This window comes from Magnolia sinica, chromosome 1 (assembly GCF_029962835.1).
Source record: "Magnolia sinica isolate HGM2019 chromosome 1, MsV1, whole genome shotgun sequence".
NCBI lineage: Eukaryota > Viridiplantae > Streptophyta > Magnoliopsida > Magnoliales > Magnoliaceae > Magnolia > Magnolia sinica.
In genome coordinates, this window is record NC_080573.1 from 119,896,790 (window position 1) to 119,920,454 (window position 23,665).

Below are 23,665 nucleotides of genomic sequence, written 5' to 3' on the forward strand. Positions count from 1 at the left end.
AGGAGCTCATTCTGTCAGAATTACAACATTAGCTTAATACGAAAATTGTGTACATTCTGAGGAATCACAACTGGAGCATGTCAAACAATAAAAACAGATGACAGACATGTACCATAGCAGAAAGTAAGTATATATAACCAAGAACATACCAGATCTCCACGAGTGAGAAAACAGGCAACTGAATGTCGTGCAAGATGGTGCATCCACCCCCACTTCCGAAGCTATCAACGAAAACATGGACCAGTTTCAGATGTATTGCTTAAAATTGAGACATGGAAATGCAATCAACAATTGTACAGCTGGCTTAATTTTATCTGCAATCAATAGATCCAATTCCAGAAAAGATTCAACAAACCCAACCTGGACCATGATGGCATCAATCCAAGGGTATCCTGTCCGAGCCTCTCTCCAAGCCACAAGCAACTCACTGTCATCATGCCAAGGTATCTACAGTTCCATGTAAACACAAAATATGAAACAAAAAGACCATGTCTCATCTCATGTGAACATCAAAGGAGAAGCACAGAGAAACTTTTGTGCCACATGCATTTTTTCACTCGAGCTGCAATTTTATGATAAAACTCTGTGAAAAGTAAAGATATGGCATGGATCAAATGTGTAAAATGACAAACTTTCCTAAAGACGTCCTAGTCATAAGAAAAGATATAATAAGAATAACTGACCTGCAGCACTGCCCCTTCAACTAACGTAGGTTTCCCAAATGGTTTTTAGATGAACGGCAGGTCGCAAAGAGAAGCCTTGAAAATGCAATTCACGTATATTGCATTTCTATTCAACTGATGTTTGGATGCGTACCTTTCAGTCAGCTTGGAAGTCGAAAATGCATAATGTTTGGCCCCAAATTGAACATAAGGAATGGCTTGGGTAGACTTATTGTTGTCCTATTCCAGAAACTCAAGCTCCTTTGATAACGGGTGTCTATCGGCAGAGATGGAGGTGCTCCGGAAAAGGGAAGCAGAATTGGATGCCATTCTCCAGGATATCAAGCCATGGACGTGGAAGAAGAAGGGAGGGAGTTATCGGAGGAAGAGAAGACTTTGAAAGGGAAGCTCTCGATGGAATATAAAAATCTGATAAAGGAAGAGGAAATTAAATGGCATCAATGGTCTAGAGCCACTTAGCTCAAAGTGGGAGACGAGAACACAATTCTTCCATGGAATTGCTAGTGCCAGAGCTAGGAACAACAAAACCAATAGTATTTTGGTGAATGGGATCAGGGTGGAGGAAAAATCCTAAGTTTGCAATGATGTTTTCCAGTTGCTCAGGGATTTCCTTGGTAGCGAAAGGTGGGTTTGTCCGAGGCTTAACACCAATTCTTTCATGGTTAGCCGCCAGGGCTAGGAACAACACGAGAAATAGTGTTTTGGTGAATGGGTTCAGGGTGGAGGAAAAACCCAATATGTGTGATGTTGTCCAGTTTTACAAGGATCTCCTTGACGGCGAATGGTGGGTTATTTTGAGGCTTGACAACTTGTCTTTTAACACAATCCCTCAACTTGAGGCTGAAGCTCTAGAAAGAGTGGTGTCTGAGGAGGAAATTAAGGTGGCGGCAGATGCCTTGAGGAGAGACGTGCTCGAGCTGGATGGTTTTCCCTTGGCTCCCTTTCAAGTGTTTTGGTAAGTGGTGAAGGGAGATTTGATTGCTTTCATTGTTGAGTTCTTTGATAACGAGCGTCTATTGCTGGAGATGGGTGCATCATTCATAGCCTTTATTCCAAAGAAAGAGGGTGCAGAGTGCTTTAAGGACTTTAGGTTTATTAGTGTGATTGGAGGTCCCTATAAGATACTAGCGAAAATTCTATCTTCAAGATTCCACTCGGTTCTTACATTTGTTAATTTGCGTCCAAAGCACCTTTGTAGTTAGAAGACAAATTCTGGATAGTGTGTTAATTGCATACAAATGCATCAACTCTCGGCATAGGGAAGGTAAAGGGGCCATAATTTGTAAGTTAGATATTGAAAAAGATTACGATCATGAGGATTGGGATTTCCTTGATTACATGTTAAGTCAGTTGGATTGTGAGCAGAGATGGAAAAGGTGTGTTCAAGAATGCATTTGATCAGCTAAATTTTCGATTTTGGTTAATGGATCTCCAAAAGGTTTTTTCAGGGCATCAAGAAGGTTTCAATAGGGGATTTGCTATCTCCCTTTTTATTCGTGTTGCTGACAGAAGCTTTGAGCAAGATGTTGGATAAAGGGCTGGTGGCGGGCCTTATAAGCATATTTAAGGTGGATAAAACAATGTTCCAAATGACTTATCTTCAATTCACCGATGAAACTATCGTTTTTCATGATGCGGAAGAGGTCGAAATGGACAACTTAGGTGCTTTGAGGTGGTGTCTGGCGTGGTGAACATCCTCAAAAGTGAGATGTTGGATGTTGGTATTTTGAAAGAGGTGGAGAAATTGGTGATGGTTTTTGGTTGTAAAGCAGGTTCATTTCCTTTAACATACCTTGGTCTTTCTCTATGTATCAGCAAGCTAGCAAAGCATCTGTAGGATAAGGTGGTAAAGAGAGTTGAGAGAAAGTTGTCAAGGTGGTAGTTGACACCCGAGGCAATCTAATGTCAATTAAAGCTGCATTGTTGAAGCTCCCTCTCTACTTCATGTCTTTATTTAGGTTCTTAGGTCTGTGTTGGATAGGTTGGAGAAGCTCTGACGTGGTTTCCTTTAGCAAGGAGCAAAGAAGAATCATAAGTTTCATTTATTAAAGTGGGACGAGGCTTGCAAGCAGTTTGGGGAAGGGGGTGCACGTATAAAGAAGTTTAAGTTTATGAATGAGGCATTGTTAGGGAAATGGTTACGGAAATTTGGTAAAGAAGAGGGTTGTGGAGAGATGTTAGCTAGGAAGTACGAAGTGAAGGAAGGGGAGTGGTGGACGAAAGACATCTTTTCACATGGCCTTGGTTCTTTGGAAGTCGGTTATCACGTTGGGTAGCAAATTCAAAGAATGGATCATATTTTCTCTAGGCAATAGTAAGAAGATTCAGTTTTGGGAAGATGTCTGGAGTCTGGACAGGTAAAAAGTCACTCCACAACGTGTTTCCGAGGTTATCTTGATCCTGGAAGCAAAAATACCTATTGCAAGGTGGTTCTCAACTTCAGGTGACACAGTGTAGTCTCCTCCTTGTAGATGGAAACTAATGGAGAAGAACAGAAGAGCTAATCAGTCTGTTAGCATGGCTCCAAGGCATTACTAACAATCCAGGCATCAAGAGGCGTATCTCTTTCATCTCTGTCCCCCCACCCTCCATATAAAAAAGTGCTGCCTTGGTTGGTAGGCAGGAATAAGGTTTTTATGGTTGAAAATCTTTAGAAGAGGAAAATGTCGATTACTATGCACTGCCCTTTTGCTAGCACGTGAGTGTTTTCAAGGTCCATTGAAAGCCAATTCCTAGGTCTCTCTGTGCGTGTCAAATCGGATGTAACTTTTTCCAAAACAGTCCTGTGGGTTGGCTTATGGATGTCTAACATTTTCTAACATCATATAGTGGCAGTGCCTATCAGCATTGATACATGCAAATCATCAGGAAGAGTAGCTCATAAGTAGAAAATAACATACTTTGTGCAAAGCAGGACAATCATCACATCTTTCAGGTATACAAAATAATACCTGTTGATACAAGCATCAGATTTTAATTTGATCTTCATTACTTGATTTAGAAAAAGGTTTCAGCTTGACAAATTTATACATAGAACAAGATGCCAGATAATAAAATCAACAAATACAGACAAGGAATTCATTTAATCATATTTAAGGAGATGAAAAAACTCACGTGACTAGAAACTTAGATAACACTGCTACTTATTACCTGTTTGCAAATTCTATTCCCCTTCATCTTATCAAAATTAGGAGTGCCAAAAGCAACGGTGTAGAAGAATTCCCTCCATAATAACTATCAAGAGGTTAAAAGTTCTTGCATTAGGTGGTTTCTATTAGTAGCCAGGATTACTGAAGTGATGGTAAACTGACCTGTCCAGCAAGAGAAACTGGTGGTGAGGAATGCTTTTTGACCTTCTTATAAAGATCATGGACGCATTGATAGAAGTACCTTGAAGAAAGACAACCAAACTGCAAAAGGGAAAGCAACAACCAAATTATGACTAGCAGTAAGTAAATCCCACATCTGCAAATTGTGATCTATAAAAAAGGGTAACGAGAAAAGAGGTAACCCCAAGCTAACTCTTGATTAGGGATGCAACTGGGGCTGGGCTCAACCTGAATCTGATTGGCCCTACCCAAATTTAACTCGGATTGGGTTGGATTCGGGTTGAATTTTTATAACCCAATTTCAATTCAGTCGGGTGCAGGTTCGGTTATAACCCGAACCCACCAACTTGACCCGAATATGCACACTCAACCTCCATCCAAAAGAATTTTAGGTCATCCCCAGTACTTCAAATCAGTGGTCTAGAGGTCTCATTACCTAAACCTAGAAACTTGGGTAGGGATGTAGGATAATATGAAAATGGGAGGGTTGTGTTGAAATTGAGTTGGCTTGGGTAGGGGTTAACAACTGAATTGTTCAGGTTGGGTTTTGGTTGAGTCCAACCCAACCAACCCCACCAGAGTTGCACCCCTCCTGCTGTTTCAACTCACTTTCAAATATGGTGATAGGACAGTCGTTGCTGGATTTAGAAAGGCAGATGGATCGCCCTTCGGTTTCTCAAAATTTGCTACCCAGTCCTGCAACATTAAGAAGGAACTGAAACTGAATATAACCATACAATCCTGCAGAAAGATCAGGCTAACTCAAACAATGGCATAACTAGAAAAAATTTGACAATCTAAAACACATACACCACGCTTTGGTACCTTAAATCACTCACTTCTAGTTACAAGATATGTTCTTAAGAGAGTGAAAAGAAATCCATTTGCTTAAGGGAATCAATCTACCTATCAAAGTAGTACCAAGATGGGAGGTGATAGGGAAACAATTACATAGCTTATAGCAGCAACCACAACCAGAAGTTTCATAACTTCGTAACAAGGTTAACTAAAAACATATGGTCTGACTGAATGTCACAACAATAATCTGGCAAAACTCATGGGAACAGAACAAGTTGTTTTGGAATTATAAGAGTAGCAGATGCAATCCTAACTTGAATCAGTTTCGAAGGTTAAAAGACAGTTATACCTGCTCATTCATCTCTCTCATGGAACTCAGAGAAAAACAAAGATGACTTGACATGTACAACAATCACTTCCACAAGTACAATTTTGATCCTACTCTCTCCACGATTTGGGTCATTCCTCAGGTGGTCTCCACTATATGTGACATGGCACGAAATTAGGGCTGTTTAGCATCAGGTTGGCAAAACATGTAAAGAAAGATGGACACCTGAAAAGATTATCCAATGATCCACATTTGACATACATGTGTGGCCTGCCCAATCTTAGACAAGCCTGATTTTTGGCCCCAGAACATACCTGATGAACATTGAAGTCTCGTAAACACCTACCACATTGGCACATAGGAGAGTCGGACTCAAGTTCATACTCTCATGAGCAGCCATAGCCGGATTCTCTTCCTTAACTCCTTGCCAGGAAATTTGAAAAAAAGGGAGGGGGGGCTAGAAGCCTGGTCCTCTCTCAGATCAAAGACATTCTTTCTGACTATCCCCACTTATCAGACAAATGACCCATGATGGAGATGTTGAGCAGCTCTCAGCCTGAATAACAGGTTTCGTAGAACTCCCCTACTTTGCACACTTGCAGAGCCTATCTGACAATAATTCTTCAGTCTCTCAATGCACCATCAATGCTTGTCTGAGTGCTTAGGCCTCCCTTTTTTGGTCAGTATGTGGATACCAAGGAATAGTGTAGTGTATCAAAATTTTGCAATGAGAAATGCCTATGTACTGTCGGCTTGGCCTCACAAAATTCTCAATTGGATTAAAGGCCTTGAGACCAATCTTATAGAAATTTATGAATTCAACATATAGTACTCTTATAGTAACAGCATTTGGTTTCAACTCATTTGGCATTGATGGATCATGTGTTCCATCAGAGAGTCCAACTTCCATGGCATTCAAATTGAATTATGATATGGTCTAAGTAAGTTGTTTCAATTAACTATCATTCCCCTGTCAAACTTAAAATCGATAACTAAATTAGATGACGGTGGAAATATACACACCAGTGCACACTCGCCCATGAACAGAAACTCATATATATATATGGAGGAATATTTACATCCACTTCAATGGATTTGATGTCCACCTGGGGCACCCATGCCAGCATGCCATTTGTACACAAGATTGGGCCCATCCAAAAGGTGGGATCCACCATGACGAACATGTAGCACAAAAAATCAGGCCAGTCCATTCATTTCGTATAGGGTGGAATGCCCAATGTGTGTCTTGATTTTTGGCCCAGGTGATCTTCATGGTGTGGCCCATCTTGTGAATGACTGAGATGTCATGCACAAGTTGCATCTGAAGTTCACATGCAATGCATTTAGGTGAATATTCCAGGAGTAAGAGAAGTGGACCCCTTGTTTATGCACATGTTGACACAAGTGTTAGGTAAGGAGGCTTTAAAGAATCTCTCTATGTGTGTGAAGGTCTCAAATGCAACCAGTTGGATGATAAATTACTTTGAATGCAACCAGTTGGATGATAAGTTGCTTTCCAATTAGTGTATAACTGTTGACACGTCCATAAAAAATCCAACCTGTCAAAAGGCTCCCCACTATGAAGAACGCCTGATTCAACAACCAAGCCAATCCACTCATCATGTGGGTCACTCAACAGAAAACAGTGGACAGATGCCAATTTGATCCGAAGTACATGTGTGACTGGCCTGATGAGTGGATCATCATGATTTTTGCATCAGGTGCTCTTCATGGTGGGCCAGACCTGCTGAATCAATGTGGACGTCATATATACAAGAAAATTTTGCGATTATGCTAGTTGGACTGCAACTTAGCAGTCCAACTAGTTGCATGTGAGACCTCCTTGCACATATATGTAAATACATGCATGCATGCATATACACATACATGTGTGCGTGATTGTAGAGAAGGTGGCACTAACCTGCTTTCATTTAATAAAAGGGTCCTTTTGTATAAGAAAGTTGTCTTTTTGCATTTATTTTTAGAACTTAATGCAACATGAAAATTTTGGGGATTTTAGATTCACCTTGAATATCCATCTATGTCAATTGGCATCAAAGTGGTTCCTTTTGGGAACCAGGGTTTAATTACTTCTAGTTGATCCAAGGGAGTCGTTACGAAAATTGTCTCTATGGTTGATCATGGTGGAACAAAGGGATTAGGGGACCGTCCAAGGATGATACATGACAAAGAAAGAGTTACATTTAGCGGTTCGTCTCAAGAGGTCTGGAATTTAATCAACAAATCGGAGCTATGCCAAAGTCAAATCAATAGATTCAAGCTTTGCCAGAGTTGATTAGATATATGGAAACAATGGGCTTTTGTAGTGGCAATGAGCCTGTCAAAACACCACAAGAAAATCATTCTATTGCTCTGCATGCAAGCTGAACAACACAGAGAATTTTGAGCCCTAGAATCACTAGTGATCATGACGAGGTACTGAAGATCGTGGCATGGACCGTGAATAGCTGTACAAAATCAAAGCCTCCCAAATTTAACAAAAGAAAGTTGATCAAGGAAGAGCTTCTAAGTCCGTTGGATTTTGGACACCACACTTGACCATGGGAATCAAGCCAAAAAATAACAAATTGTTAGGACTGGATTAGATACTCTGGCGAGATCGATGAATACTCATCACTGACAAAGGAAGTGCCAATGGAAGATCCAAATTTCGAAAGGAGGAACGCAATCATCCTTTGATGGATGCCAAATGGATGATCTGAGAAGCCCAGTGACGTCTGTTACAGTAGCCACTTCCTGGGCTGTTTTCAGAAAATTGGAACTGACAATTACAAATTTTATGCAGTTACTTCTGTATGTTGCATACCTAAAGACTATAGAGACTTGTGCATTTTGGAAGTAATATAGATCTGATGACAAATTAGGTATGCAATTGGGCATAAAAGATGGGTTTGATACATTATGTGATTCAGGAAAGATTATTCCTGGGTGGCAAACTGGAATGGATCATCATTCATCAGAAACTGATATAACATAAAGTGAAATGGAACACAGATGTGCCCATCACATTGATGGTTTAGACCTTGACTTGGGGATGAGTTCTCTTTAACCAGGAGGGATTGATTCAGAAGAAGTCGCTATAAAACTCACATGTTTACATTTGTTTTAGGCCTCAAGGAGGCCTTAATATGGATGTTAGGAGCCAAATGCATAGAGTGGCCTTAACAAATAATGTTTGGGTTGTATAAATGTGTATATGTGTGTGTGTGTTCAAGTTGAAGACTCTAAAAGGCAGTGAGAAGGCCTAAAAGGACATGCATGGAGTTAGTAAGAAAAGACTTGAAGACCTATAGTTTAAATGAGGATATAGTCCGTGATAAAGAGTTATGGCGTAACAGGATTCGTGTAGCTAACCTCAATTAGTTGGCATAAGGTTTAGATGATGATGATGGATGTGCGCGCATGTGTGGAAGTATCTATGTATGCACACTAACAATTCTGGAGAAGCATCATCGAACCCTTATACTAAATGAAATAAGTTTTTGAAGAAGAAAGTTATCTTCTTGATTTTGCCTTTGGAACTCAATCCAATGTGAAATGTATGGGGTTTTGAGATTTCAGATCAGATCTTCTCATCTACACCTAGTCACTCTACAATTCTCCTTCTCCAATACCCATCTACACCGAATCCTCATATATATAATCACATGCATGAGATAATCATCATTCGGAAATGCCATATATAAGATTTAGAAATACCCTACGTGCAGAATCTAAGAAAATTTCACCTTGAAAAGCAAATATTATGTAAACATACCTCGTCCTCAAGTGACTCTTTCAACCTCTTTAGAGCTACTGATTCCCCACCCCGAAAAGGAGAAAATTCTTCCTGCAACAGCTTCTTCTTCTTATAAAGAAATTTAAATTTTAGAAAGAGTGCACATTTCTCTAGGTAAAATCTAGAATTAATGAAGCTTTCAAACCTGACTGATGCCTTCGTAGCCAAGTTCTTTGATAGTCGGAACACTTAGTGCTTCATAGTCTCCAACATTCCCAACTGGAGGAAGCCAAGAAATCATTTCTGCAAGTGGAGATTGGGGTTGCCCGACAAGATTTACAAATGATTGATAAGTCAACGGTGGCTTCCCCCCATTCTTTGGATATTAATCATTGCAGCAGCACAATAGTGGCCCAAAATCAGTTGAAAAATCATACCAAATAATAGATCACAGAAACCAACATGTCCTCGGTCAATAGGAAGCAAGTGATCATCTTCAACTATAAAATAAAAGTCGCAGAGCTTAATAGATTACCTTTTTTATGACATCTGCAGGATTGAAGAGAGTGTGGCTCACAGGAGAAAAGACCTCAATTCCAGATGCAGAAGCATAATCCTGCATAAAGCAATAAAGTTAGTAGACATGAATTTTTTTCGAGGTAAGGATACATATCCTTTGCTAAAGTTGGGTGGCGAATAAGTACAAAGGTAGTGAGATTTGCAAGGCCCACACAGACCTCAACAAGCTGCCACACATGGCCACCTGACATATTCATGGGACACCCAAGCCATGTATTAGAAAGCCCCACTCAATAGATGCCTAGGCCAAAAAAAAAATAAAAATGCCTGTCCAGTCATCAGGTGGACCACACGTATGCAAACGAGGATAGTATAAAAAGTTGCCAAAGGGCACATTGACTGCAAGTGACTTGCCTGGTGACTGAACTGGCAGATTTCGACACCAAGTCTTCAGTGGGTCCCACCTGATGCGTGGCTCGGATGTCCCACACATGTATGCCATGTGTAGTGGTGAGTCTGGGCTCACAAAACTAATAACCTCAATGATTTCATATTCATCCTGAAAGAGCAACCTCAAAAACATATTCCTAGGATTTGTGATCAGTTATAGGAATAGAAATGTGTGAATCGAAGCACAAATGTTTACAAGAAACAAAGATTAGTGATCTCCTTAAAAATTTTGGTGATGATTTTGTTTTATTACAATTGTTTAGAAAAGATTACATCTGCAAGGGACATTGTAATAAAGAATAACGACAGATCACAATTACTATGGTGGTTGTAGATACCTACAATAAGCACCACAACTGTTGAAACTTTGCTGCAAGATTACAGTTCCTATGATATTCCTAAAAGAAAAGGATTAACCTTGACTTGATTATCTCGAACTTGTGAATACGGCTCTGTGTCGAACTCAAAGCAAAGCTTTCCAACATTCCACTACAAGAAACACAAAATACATAAACTAAGGAACATATAGACAAGCTTGGTATCAACACAAATATATACTCCACGGAAAATACTTAGAATGAATGATGATGTAATCTCAATACTAACTTTGTGCAGTTTAATTGCAGAAATCAAAAATAAAATTGGGAAAAAAGTAATAGTTCTTCCCTTTTTGTTTAGTTTTGAGCTTCTAGCATCATAGACTTTTTTTTTAAGGATTCTTGCATCATAGACTTTTTTTTTAAGGATTCTTGCATCATAGACTAACTGATGAGGGCATGGATTAGAGCATGGAAAGGGGCCCAAATACCATCCATAATGGGCCATAATGGGACAAACCAGTAGAGCCATCAATGGACCATGCATTATGGTACCCGTGGTACACTTTCAGGTCCACAAAAGTATCTTTTGGTGGCATGTTTCTTAAGTTACGATTTTAATTTTTTTTGGATTAATTTTAGTTTATTTTTGCTTTGCTTGTGTTTAACTTAAGTGGACAGGGGTAATTTAGTCTTTTCCATTTAAAAATAAAGTTGTAGGGTTGAGATTATAACATCCAACCCATATTCTTTGATGTAAGGCCCAAGTTGGTTCTAGGGCTTTTCTTTTGTCCCCTTTCATGTAAAACTCGATAACAAAAATTGTCTGGCAGCTATTGGGTCATTTTCTTATCTTTTCTACAAGCCTTGGGATAGGATTTGTGCAATTGCATATTGGCACGCGTGGAGCGTATGATCTGGGCCATCAAAATTGGTGAGAGCTTCGATTAGCCGCTAGTTTTTGCATATTTTTCCCTTTCGTTGGTACTAAAAGAATCTCTATCTTGAATTGGATGTGTTTGGGGGGTGATTTGGTCCTAGGGTTCAATACAACTGCATGTGGTTGCCGATTTTCTTCCGTTAGCTACATTAGATTTGGTGGCAAAGCCTCTGTTTCCGCCATTATTTCATTCTTGCGTGAGCTTCTTTTCATACAATGATGTCGCGCAAAGGTAAAGGCCATGGCGTGTGAAGAATGGACAAGGAAGACACATATCCAGTAGAAGATTTGTCATGTTAGAGAGGCAAATGCAGACCATCTCCCAACAACTTGTTACGATATTAACGAGGAATGAACCATTAACTCACGAAAACGACGACAATGAGTCACGCGGGAGTGGCATTAACCTGTTCCATTGCGAAGCTTCATTTGTTGAACCGCAATGAACGGGAAGGAGGGATTATTCTAATCGAAGTAGGGAGTTGGAAGTGAAGGTAGAAGTTCTTGAATATCATGGTAACATGTGTGGGGACAATTTTCTAGATTGGATTGATGTTGTGGAGAGGATCTTTGATCACAAAGATGTCGACAAAGTAAAAAAGTAAAAAATAATCACGATGAAGTTGAAAGGTAGAGCTTCAACGTGGTGGGAAAAAGTTAAGACCACCCAAGAAAGGCGCGGAAAGTCCAACGTGAAAACGTGGGAGAAGATGAAGTCTCTCATGAAGGAGGCCTTTCTACCCATCAACTATGTGCAAACTCTTTTCCAACGATTACAACATATTCAACAAGGGGACAGGATTGTAAAGGAGTACGAGGAAGAGTTCCATCATTTGGTGGCCAGAAACAATTTATTCGAGACCAAAGAGTAGTTGGTTACTCATTTCATGGATGGGTTGTAGCCTATTATTGCACATCAGTAGGGGATTCAACCAATGCTTAGTATTGCAGAAGCATGCGAGCAAGCCACCTTAGTTGAAAAGAGGACTAAAGCTAGGTATGGTCACATGAAAGCATCTAATCAATCCACTGGTGTTTTGAGTATCAGTAAGGGTGTACATCGGGCCGAACTGAGTTGAACTAGGCTTAACCCGGCCCGGCCCGGTCACCTGTCAAACCCAGCCCGAACCCGGCCCGGCCCGGTCACGTGGCCAACATGTCTAGCCCGAACTCGGCCCGGTCAGCAATCGGGCAAGTTCGGGCTGAGTTTGGGCCAATTTCGGGCCTGCTCCATCTACAAAGGGATGGACGGCGTTCTCACTTCTCTATCTCAAATGATTAGGATAAGGATTTATTTATATATATATATATATATATATATATATATATATCTATATATATATATATTTATATATATATATATATATATATAAACGGCCGAGTCGGGTTTCAGACCAAGTCGGGCCGAACTGGGACATGTTTGAACTCGACCCGAACTCAGTTTCAGGCTAAAGAAAATGCCCCGTCCCGCCCTGAACTTAGTTCTGGGTCGGGCCGAGTCGAGCGAGTTAACCGGGCTAGCCCGGTTCGTGTACAGCCCTAAGTATCAGTAATAAGCACAAGTCAAAAAAATATCCGATGTTATAAATGCAACAGAATTGGGCATATTTCCTCTGAATGTAGGCATCGACAAGTCAATTTGGCCGGTAGCTCCAACGCAATTGTGGAAGAACAATCAGTTGACGATGAAGGTGAGACCATAATGCGGATTATGATATTGACAATGGAGATGATGGAATATATGGTGATGGTCCAGAAATGTTGGGGATCCAAAAGGCTCTTCACGCACCAAAGTCACCTAAGGAAGATGATTGGTTGCGGACGAATATCTTCTACATGAGCTACATAGTGAATGACAAAGTCCGTGGGATGATTGTCGATGGTAGCAGCTGTGAAAATGTCATCTTTGAGGAGGTAGTAGAAAAGCTCTAGTTGAGAACCGAAGGGCATCCAGTTCCATATAAACTTGCTTGGTTTAAGCAAGGTAGTGAGGTAAAGGTTTCTCGTTATTGTTTGGTTTCTTTCACAACTAGTAAAACCAATCATGACAATGTGTGGTGTGACGTAGTCCAAGAGATGGATGTGTGCCATATATTATTAAATAGGCCACGACAGTATGGCCGACAAACTATTCACGATGGTTGGAAAAATACATACATCTTCATTAAATATAATCAGAAAATAGTATTGAAACCCATGAGAGAAAGGGTCCAAGAAAAACTTGCAACCACAGGGGATGTCAGCCTTCTATCCCATGCAAGGTTTGCAGCACATAGACGACGTCGAAAGGTGATTTTCGAATAGGGAGAACTAATATGGGTCCACATGCGGAAAGAAAGGTTTACGGCAAGCACTTAAAACAAGTTGAAGCAGAAAAAATTGGCCCATGCAAGATTTTGAGGCAGATTAATGACAAAGCCTATCACATTGAGCTACCACTTGGGAGTGAACACTTCTAATGTATTCAAAGTTGCTGATCTTACATCATACAAGGCAACAAATTGTGGATCGGACTCGAAGTCAAGTCCTTTCCAACCCGGGGAGGATGATGGGGATGTTGACGACATAATATTGATGGATCAGGCTTATTTACCTGCTGATGAGTTTTTGCATGGATTGGAGAATGGAAAGGGGCCCAAATACCTTTCATAATGGGCCAAACCCATAGACCCATCAATGGACCACGTATTATGGTACCCGTGGTACACTTTCGGGTCCACAAAAGTGTCTTTTGGTGGAAATTTTTTTAAAGTTATGATTTTTACCTTATTTTTTGACAAAATTTAGTTTATTTTGCTTTGCTTATGTTTCACTTAAGTAGATTGGGGTAATTTAGTCTTTTCCCTTTAAAATAAAATTGTAGTATAGAGATTATAACATCCAACCCATAGTTATGCTTTGATGTAGGGCCCAAATTAGTTCTAGGGCTTTTCTTTTATTCCCTTTCATATAAAACTCAATAACAAAAATTGTCCAACAACTTTTGGGACATTTTCTTATAATTTCTATAAGCCTTGGGCTAGGGTTTGTGCAATTGCATATTTGCACACATGAGGTGGATGATCCAAGCCATCAAAATTGGTGAGAGTTTTGATTATTCGCTGGTTTTTCATATTTTTTCCTTTCGTTAGTAGTAGAAGAATCTCTATCTTAGATTGAGTATGTTCGGGGCATGATTTGGTCCTAGGGTTTGATACAACCTACGTGTGGTTGCCAACTTTCTTTCGTTAGCTACATCACTAACATTTCACAAATCTAAAACCTTAACACAAGTATTCAAGTATAAAAAGAATAGAAGTAGTGCATTGGATGAGACACAGTGGTAGCGTCAATTACTCGAAAAAGTGATACCTCTCGCATCAAACGACTTTTAATCTTGGCGGGTGGGACGCATTCATCTTAGATGTTCGACTTGGCGCATGCATAATTTTCAAAGCAATCAAAGCCTAACCAAAGTCCAAAGTTGAGAACTAAAAGCATTTTGTGAATTACGATTGACACAAATAGCGAATGGGTGCAAAGCGCTCAGTAGTTTGAATTCAAGAATTAATAGCAAGGTATATAGCTAGTAACTGAGCCAACCGGTACACAGATTATGCATATGAGGAATTATAGGATACGCTACCTAGTACTTTGCATAGCACACGTGGGTTGTTAGTTATATTATAACAAGTGGGGCCATGCTTCAGTAGTCCATTCCATTGTCTTGCGGCATCCTACCATGGATGGACGATGTCCCAAAAATCCCCTAGACTGGAAGACCCTAGACAAGCCACCAACCTTTGGACCATTTTCAATTGAATGTGGCTTTATTTCTCTTCTTAACTATCTGTTGGCCACAAATTGAAAACTCGTGATTGACCTACTGTCCACTAATGATCCTTTGGGCATGATCCATCCAAGATGGAAAGCAACATATCAGTTGTTCAGGATTACTGATATGCCAAACTTTGAAAACACACATATACCATGCAAAGCCTCATTACACATATTGGGTGCGTGTGTGTGTCCTTTTAGAGGCACTATTTTGAATCCTCAGTCTGACTAATTCAAATTCATAGTAGAATTACTTTTTGTTATATATTAAGTCTTTGACTAGATCAGTGTTGGTTTTTCTTAAAACTGCTCTTGAAATCTCTTCTCACATGCTTGTTTCTTATATTTCTTTTAGATTCTTATATATCATTGCTCAAGATGTTTTTCCCCTGATTTTGATTCCATTATTTGACAACAAGCTTGGCTCAAAACTAAAACAAGCACACACCACTTTGTTTGAAGCAAATACTCGATGCTTTGATCAAAATCATTGTTTCAATTACTTATCACACAGTGCTGACTGCTGATTTTCTACTCTCTTTTTTCTAGTTGCTAACAATCGTATATCATTTTTAAAAAAAGGATTATCGTATATCATCAACTCAACTACAAATTATATTGCCTTTGGATTTCTAACAATGGGTAATCAACACCATCTCGAGTTGATGTGCTATATTGGAGATGAATTGAGCAGTGGTCCACCACCCCTTCGGAAATGGTGGTGACTCATTCTCTTTAGACATGGGTCACATGGCACACTTGCATTGCCAACCATACCATCCAAACTGTGAGGCACTCAAAAATCACACTAATTGAGCAATCATAACCATATAATTGGTGGTTATGGAAACCAGTCCTGCGGCACAACACGCATACTCAAATGCATCTCGCGTGTTGTGACTTGGTTTTGGATGGATGTGATATGGACATAAAATAGTGTGTTTGAAAGACAAAGGGTCGCCACTAGCCAATAACGGCCTAGAATCTATGATCGGATAGATTCGTAAAATCGCCTTGTGTTGGGGAATCAGGAACTCCCGAACTAAGATGACTCCTGGATAAGGTCTGCGACCGGAGATTCTAGGCAAGGACCTCGGTGAGGGTGAGGGAAGGGTTGTTGAGGGTCGAATATTGCATATTAAACCCCAATTATTACCTGAATTTATGAACATGATGCCGTTTAACGACCTATTTTAATCGTGTTTATGCTGCAGGGTGAATTTAGGAGCCTGGACTGAAAAAGGATGTTAAAAGCATGGATTTAACGCTCATGAGTCATCAAGGCAAGGGACGAACCCCAGGGGCCCAAGATCGACAGATTTACACGCCAGAGATCCAAAGAAATCGAGAAACTGAAGCGCAAGTAGTCCAAAATTGGTCCAGAATGCAAGATCACAAGGTTCCAACCATCCGTTCGACTCGAAACTTTATATATGGCCTGAAGACCATAAATTAACTGTACACATCAAATTTGAGCCATTGGATCCTTGTGAAAGCGGCCCAACGGATAGATAAGCCCATAAAAACCGGATTCTGGACCCACCTGATCTCTGGATATGCTTCAATTTTTTCTCAATGTATTGAATAAGTTGAAAAAGCGGATGGACGGAGCAGATGTCACATATACATTACAGTGGACCCCATGTACAAGGCGAGAGTGCACTGCACGGTGCACTCCCACGCTGCACCAAAAGCCATACTGGTTTTACCCGAGCCATTGCGCACTGAAACAGCGGACGGACAGCGTCCGTCCGATTTTGGGTTGTGGGGTCCATTCAGGGTTCAAAAGAAAGATCTGGACCGTCCATTAGATCCCCATGGTCCGTCTTACCAAGACCTAGATGACGGAATTTCAAAAGGAAACGAGTATGGGTTCTCAGTTGTTCAAACGCAGGTTGGACGGCGGAGTAAAATATTCTGTGGGCCACACCGAATCCAACTTGAAACCAGCCATTTCTTACTGGTTTTTCGACGTGATTGCAATGGACGAAGTTGATTTTGCAGACACCGAAGGCAGTGGGCCCCACCGACAGCTAGCGCAAGAAGCGTTGGCTCTGTTCGCAGTCTGGAAAAACCGGATGCAACGTGCCGATGTGGGCTGGTTGCTTGACTATGATCATGGCCGGATCATTGATCCAAACCATCCATTTGATCAGGCAAGGGGTTCTTACCCTCACCACATTGGCATATTTCAAGGATGTGAAGTTTCCTCCTCTCAAATTCATTCTAAACGACAATCTGTCTCTGCATTTTCTTGCACAGAAACAGAGGCTGACGTGGGGTCCTGTTGCAAACAGGAATCACAAAGAGAGTCGGTTCGCCGACTCTAGTCACACTCCCAGCCGACCTCCAGCAATTATAAAAGAAAGAGAGAGGAAAGAGCTGGGCTATGGAAGTTTTAACGTGAAGACAGGGAGAGAAAGGAGAAGTCTTTTTTTTTTTCTTTTCCTTATTTTCTTTTCTGTTGTTTTTTTTCTTTTTTCTCTTATGACTCCTAAGGTTATTAGTCCATCCATGAGGGGCTAAACCTCTTAGCTAGGGCTAAGAGGTGAAGCTTGTAGCGTGATGGGGGACTCTTTCACTTGTGTTTTGTATTCATACTGAACTAATACTGATTATGGTTTATTTACGGGAGTGTTTTTAGTTTTTAATGGTCTGTTGTGACTAAAATTATAATGGATCTGCAATGGCTTTGAGCATGTTCCTTCCTTTTATGTTTATGATGTCAGGAAGCCCTGTTGTTCACCATCGTCTCCTGGGCATGGTAGGATGACGGTACCCTTCCTAACCTTCATAGCATGTTGATTGGTTAGTAATTAGTTTAATTCTATTGTTTACTCTGTCTCATGGGCATGGTCTGGTGATGGAATCCATTCTAATTCATATACCTTTCATCTCTTTAAAATTATATCAGAGGAAGTTCAGTTTAATTTCCATGATTCTTGAAGCAGGCATAAGATCTCCCTGATCTCTACAAGTGGATCCTCTGAATCCCTAGTTTCTTATCTCTGATTTCTCTTAAGTTTTACATAATTATTTCACAATTATTCCCTAAATTCCATTCGATTTAGATTTCATCTTAGGCTAGTTCTATTTCTACCTAGTTTCAGGTAACGTACAAGTATCAGTCCCTTGGGATTCGACCTCGATCTCACTGAGTTTATTACTACATCACCACCCTACACTTGGGGAGTGAACAAGGGGTTAGGCACCCTCAACCACCCGCGCTCACACACGATCTCTACTTTACAGGATTTAGGATTTTTTAGGGATTCTCAAGGTTCCCTAAAGCCTTATAGTAATGAACTAACCTAGTTGCTGATAGTGCCAGTGAGCCACTACTAACCCCAAACACCACTAAGGAGATTGCAATGTCTTGACGTAGGCCTCCGAGGAGACTAATACAAACCCGAGGACACTCAGAGCCCCACGGTGGCCGCATTATGTCGACCCAGATCATGGGTCGGCTAGTCACATCATGACTCAACCCTGGTTCGACCGAACGTCTAGGTCGGCCACAAGGCAATCCTTGATCAGCAACTAAGTCGATTCAAGAACAGCGGTGCCCCAGCCGAGTGAGGCTCGACCATTATTAGTCGAGCCTGAAGCGGTCAATGCATATACCGACCGGCACGAGCCACTTGGATAAGTCGAGGCTATGAGAATGATCGACGTATGACCAAGCACCATGTTTGACCCAGGGCCGAGCCTCAAGCTTTCAGCTCGGCTTCAAAGATTTGCCTTCCAAGATCTTCGGAAGATGATTCTTGACCTGGAAATCTAGGAGATCTAAGATCTCAGGATCGTTGCAAATAACAACCAATCCCCTATGAACTAGGGAAGGATTCCGAAACCACGAGATCATATCTCCCCTATAAAAGGGAGGTGCCTCAAGGTGAAAGGTACACACACACTCTCACCCCTAAACTCTTATCAATTAGACCCAAAATCTAGGCCTGACTTTGGCATCGGAGGGTCCCCTGTGCAAGCCAGGGTCTCCTTTGTCCTCTTCCTGTGCAGATATCCAAGCAGTAAAGGGGGTGAGCCGGAAACTGCATTAACACCCTCAAATCACCGCTAGGGAGATGGTGATGTCTCAACCTAGGGTGAGTCCGAGGAGATGATGACTGCTAGGAAAGAAAAACAAATACCTTATGCAGACGATCAAAAGAAAACTAAAAGGAGGTTTGAGCAAAACTTGTCTTCTGATGCACTAGGATCTAAAAATTCAGCAATGTGTAGAGCATACAACCAAAAATCACTTAAACTATGAGCCGTGTATGAGAAGGGAGATGTGCAAAATGTGAATAGAAGAAAATATAAGGGCACGACTGGATTGCCGCCGGTGCATAAGGAAGATATGGGAGAGGGAAAGGAGAGGTATGACACTCCTTTACGAAGAAGATGATTGTAGATCTTGGATCCCAACCCTACTTCGTTGATCTTGGACGGTTGAGATGGCTTAGATGCTAGTGCGGGCTAGATTAGATATTTTGGATGGATGGAGCACACTCTAACACCACTCTCACTCTCACACTCTCTCTCAAGTCTCTCGAGGGCAGCAAGAGTATTGCCAGCTCTCTCTCTCTCTCTCTCTCTCGCTCTCTCTCTCTCTCTCTATGGGTGTATGTGATGTCCCAAGACCCAAGTGTGTAGAAATAAGCAGTTTTCTCGCCATCTTTTCAAAAGGTAGGTGCATTACTTTAAATCATTTAAAAGCGGGCAGATTTCGAATATCAACCAAAACGCAGGCGGCTATCTCTAAATAACCCTTAAAAAATAACATCTTAGGCCAGTAATCCTTTAAAAAAAATAACATCTTAGGTTTTAAGACTCAGACGAGTCCTGTGGGACTCGTTCGAGTCGACTCGGACTTGGTCTGACCCAATCCAGTTCAAAACTGCGAGTCAGAACTGAAAATAGGGGTAGGGTGACTCGGCCCAGCCTAGTCATGACTCCACTCAGGACCGAATGAGTTCGGTCCGAGTCTTAATATGCATCAGCCAAGTGATCCTAACCATGGGATCAGCAGCCTCGAAACTAAGGGAAGAGCAAAATGATAAACGGTCCATCCATCTGTAGTGGGGCCCACCAAACGGATGGTCCACAATCATTCAAAACAGAAAAAGAGGAAGTATAAGAGAACTCTTACTTCCTTCAAAAGCCGAATCACGACCTGGACGGGATCCCCTCTGAACACGAGCAAACGGGATCCGAGCTTCTTCAGGCCGGAATCGAGGTCGACAAGGCTCTCGAGCAGGAACTGGATCCGGTTCAGACCGGACCGGGCCGAGCCGGGCGAGAAAGCGGACGTGTCGGGGTCGAGGAAGTAGGGATCGAGGACGAAGACCGGGTAGAGGTGGGCCGAGCCCCTGCGGGCATGATCGAGGGCTGGATTGTCGTGGATGCGGAGGCCTTTCCGGAACCAAATGAGGGAATTTCGTTTTGAAGTCATGGGAGGCGTTCCTGGGCAGAAGAGGGCGGGATTTTGTGGAAAGGAGCCAGTTCGCATGCTATAAAAAGAACGGACCAGCCGATTCTAACGTGAGCTGGTGGGGTTGGATGGAGCGTCGGGCGAGAGTGACAGCATGGGAGTTCGTTTGTTGAAAGGTTTAATCGGTTGAGGAGAGGGAAGTGCGGTAGGGTTGAGGCCACGTCAGTCATTTTGAGTTGAGAGAGAGAGAGGCAGCTTCCCGCCCTGGAGGACGAGAACATTCTGCTAACGTGCTCCACTGATGTGTTCGCTCCCGGGCGGGGCCAGGCGGTGTGATTCTGGAGCATGGGTCCGGATCCGTTGGATGCTTTTGAAGGTCCGTAGCTACGCGCGCAACTCGGCGTACGTTAGTACATACGCTCCCTGTTGGGACTTGGGGAAGAGCAGCGGACAGGTTGAGGCCACGTCGTTCTGAGAGATGGAAAGTTCTGGGCTTCTTCCCGCCTTAAATGCAACTGAAAAATTAACAGATTATGCTAACGTGCGCTATGACGGGTTAAAGCTCACTTGACAAGAGGTAAGACTCAGTTGCAACTCGTACGGCGAGTTCACGGGAAACTTGGGTGTGCTTGATCTGATAGTTCAGATCGTCTGTCGTTTTCCGACGGATGCCTCTCGCGCAACAGTCAACAAAAAGTCTTTGCAAGATGTTACTACAACGGGATGCTAGGTAGGGCCACCTTGATGTTTGTGAGAAATCCACTCCGTCCATCCGTTTTTCTTGATCATTTTAGCACATTAGACCAAAACTCAGGTGGATCCCATACCAGAGGGAAAACTGGGAAAAGAGTTGCCTACCTTTGAAATCTTCCTGGGCTCCACCTTAATGTTTATATGTCATCCAAACCGTTTATAAGGTCATTCCTACTTGGATAAAGTGAAAACACAAAATACATAGCCTATACGAAACTTTTGTGGCCATAAAAATGTTTCAACGGTGGTCAGTGAATCCCCACTGTTTCCTCTCGTACGGCCGCTTGAGTCTTGGATACGCCTGATTTTTGGTCTCTTCTCGTAAAATTATCCGAAAAAACCGATGAACTGAGTTGATTTCTTAAAAACGTCACCGTTGCCCCCACCTACATACCAGCGCAGGAACTTCATGGAAAGCGTTTGACAGGAAATCCGCGTCCGAAACATAAACATGACCTGATTGCCCGGTGGACCATCACGGTCCAAGTGGTGCCCTTCGAGTGGATGGTTGAGAGGAACTGTCGTGGACGAAATCAGATATTGAAAATTGTTGAGCGAGTACCACAAGGCTGACAAATTTTGGAAGGTCCAGATTGATGTGTGTATGACATCCCCATCCTAACGAGTTGTGAGCTTGTACCATACTTGCATTGTAGTGTACCTGTTTTAATGTGGGCTAGACAAAATTGAAGGGTTAAGATGTTCCAATCTTGGAGATAGTTGGGACAGCACCATAATGCCTATCGGATAAACGGTTTAGATCACTAAGGACACGGATCTACATGCATGAATTGAGAGCTGCTAACCGTACAATTGCTGATCTCTACAGGACCAACCATATAATGGCTAGGAACTTCCAGCGTGGGAAATAACTGGGTGGTCCCATCTATGTTTAGGCCCACTAAAATTAAAGGTCTGCGTAACCTAAACTTGGATCCATACGTGGGATCCGGAAGACTCGTAACTGTTATTTGTCAATGGCATTGTTGATCTCAGCCTGAAGGGCTGCCCAAAAATCCCTAAAGCTGGAAATCCTAACCCTTAGATTTTTTTTTAGCATAAAATTTTTTAAAAAATTATATTAGTTGCCTCTCTTCATCCAATTTAAGCTTTTAACAAAATCAACCCGTTGGCTTTCGGTTTGGTTTGGTCAAGTGTAACTTATGCTGGCATGCAAGAACCGATTTCACGGCTAAATTCAAACTGAACAACTTGACCTTAAGTGTTAAGAATTAAGATAGGCAGAAACATCAAACACGAGTATATATGACAAGACCTGAAAAAATCGGTTACTTATTCAACAACTTACAATATGGTTGTAAGATGATCAGACAATTGTTAGATGTGGCGTTCTTACTGTAAAGATGGGTTGTACATTGCATTCTCTACAAAAGTACTTTTATAAAAAGAAACAGTCAAACAAAAAGAAAATACTTGGTTGATCTCAAGGAGTAACAGTAAGATGCTTTTTTGAAAGATAAAGTAATTTTATTAATACTGAGAACAGTTCAATGTAAAAGCATAGACTTAGATCACAACTAAAGATTACCATATTGGATTATGACTAAGGATTACCGTTACTTTTAGAATAGATCTAACATATGATAAGAAAATATAAGATAAATTTGATTGGTTTATTGGATTAGTATATGAGACAATTTTATTTGTTGAAATTCTTGCTATTTATAGATTTTTTTCTGCACCCTCCAAATGGTTCTCTTTATTCCAATAGTTACGACAGTTAAATCGTTTAGTCTTCCATGTCCTTTCGTCTTTTTTTGACATACCGTTTTTTTCCACTCAACCGCTTTCCACCTCTTGGGCTTCTTGGTTGTACCTCGTCATCAAATGACGTGTATTATCCAGCTCAGCGCTAGTTGTGCTTTTGTGAAAAGCTCTCCAAATATCTCTAGAAATATTTTGCACGCTATATATTTCTCATGCAATGACACATGTTATTTCCTTATTAGTTATTTCAGAAACGATCAAAAATAGGGTACAACATTGCCCTCCATATTACTTTACCTTTAGGCAAAAAGGTGAAAGCAACATTGGCTCCTCTTTCTATGTAATAAATGCACTCGGTCATTAATTTCACCTCTTTGGATGAAAATGCTGCTCCTCGGTCCAAAGTAATCAATTCAGGAATCCCGAATCAGTGGATGATATTGGTTTCGATGAACTTGATAATTTCATTATGGCTAACTCCCTTCATGAGCTGTGCTTCTACCCATTTAGTGTAAATATTTCATGCCCACTATGATGAAACTATCTATTTTCGAAGAGGGGGGATATATTTTACCTATCAAATATATGGTCCATCCTTGAAAAGGCCAAGGTTTAACAATATGATGTAATTCAGTTGTGGGCACTTGCGGTATCGGTTCGTGTTTTTGGCATGCTTCACATCCCTTAATGTATTAGATACAATCGGTTGTCATCTTTGGCTAGAAACATCCATAGCACTGAAGCGTAATTCTCGTCTTTCTGCCAACTTAGTGTGTTTTTCATATTCCTTCATGTACTTCACTCATAGCCAACATTGCCTCTTTTTTGCAT

At 41.3% G+C, this 23,665-nt stretch overlaps 1 protein-coding gene across 5 annotated transcripts in view; it reads right to left on the reverse strand.

The window, feature by feature from the left end:
• LOC131255803 ((6-4)DNA photolyase) overlaps positions 1-20,867 on the reverse strand; it is a 30,723-nt gene extending 9,856 nt beyond the window's left edge. Inside the window, exons 1-10 of one of the 5 annotated variants that reach the window (XM_058256659.1) lie at positions 20,072-20,865; positions 10,264-10,335; positions 9,413-9,493; positions 9,083-9,241; positions 8,917-8,988; positions 4,622-4,708; positions 3,995-4,093; positions 3,834-3,917; positions 361-447; positions 150-221 (exon numbers count right to left, since the gene is read on the reverse strand). In XM_058256659.1, coding sequence (XP_058112642.1) covers positions 150-221; positions 361-447; positions 3,834-3,917; positions 3,995-4,093; positions 4,622-4,708; positions 8,917-8,988; positions 9,083-9,241; positions 9,413-9,493; positions 10,264-10,335; positions 20,072-20,431 — 1,173 coding nt within the window. In that variant the 5' untranslated portion in view covers positions 20,432-20,865. Of the gene's footprint in view, positions 1-149; positions 222-360; positions 448-3,833; positions 3,918-3,994; positions 4,094-4,621; positions 4,709-8,916; positions 9,007-9,082; positions 9,254-9,412; positions 9,494-10,263; positions 10,336-20,071 lie in introns of all 5 variants that reach the window. The other 4 variants (XM_058256649.1, XM_058256671.1, XM_058256678.1 and 1 more) reach the window with 4 other exon arrangements.
• Positions 20,868-23,665: the final 2,798 nt, after the last annotated feature.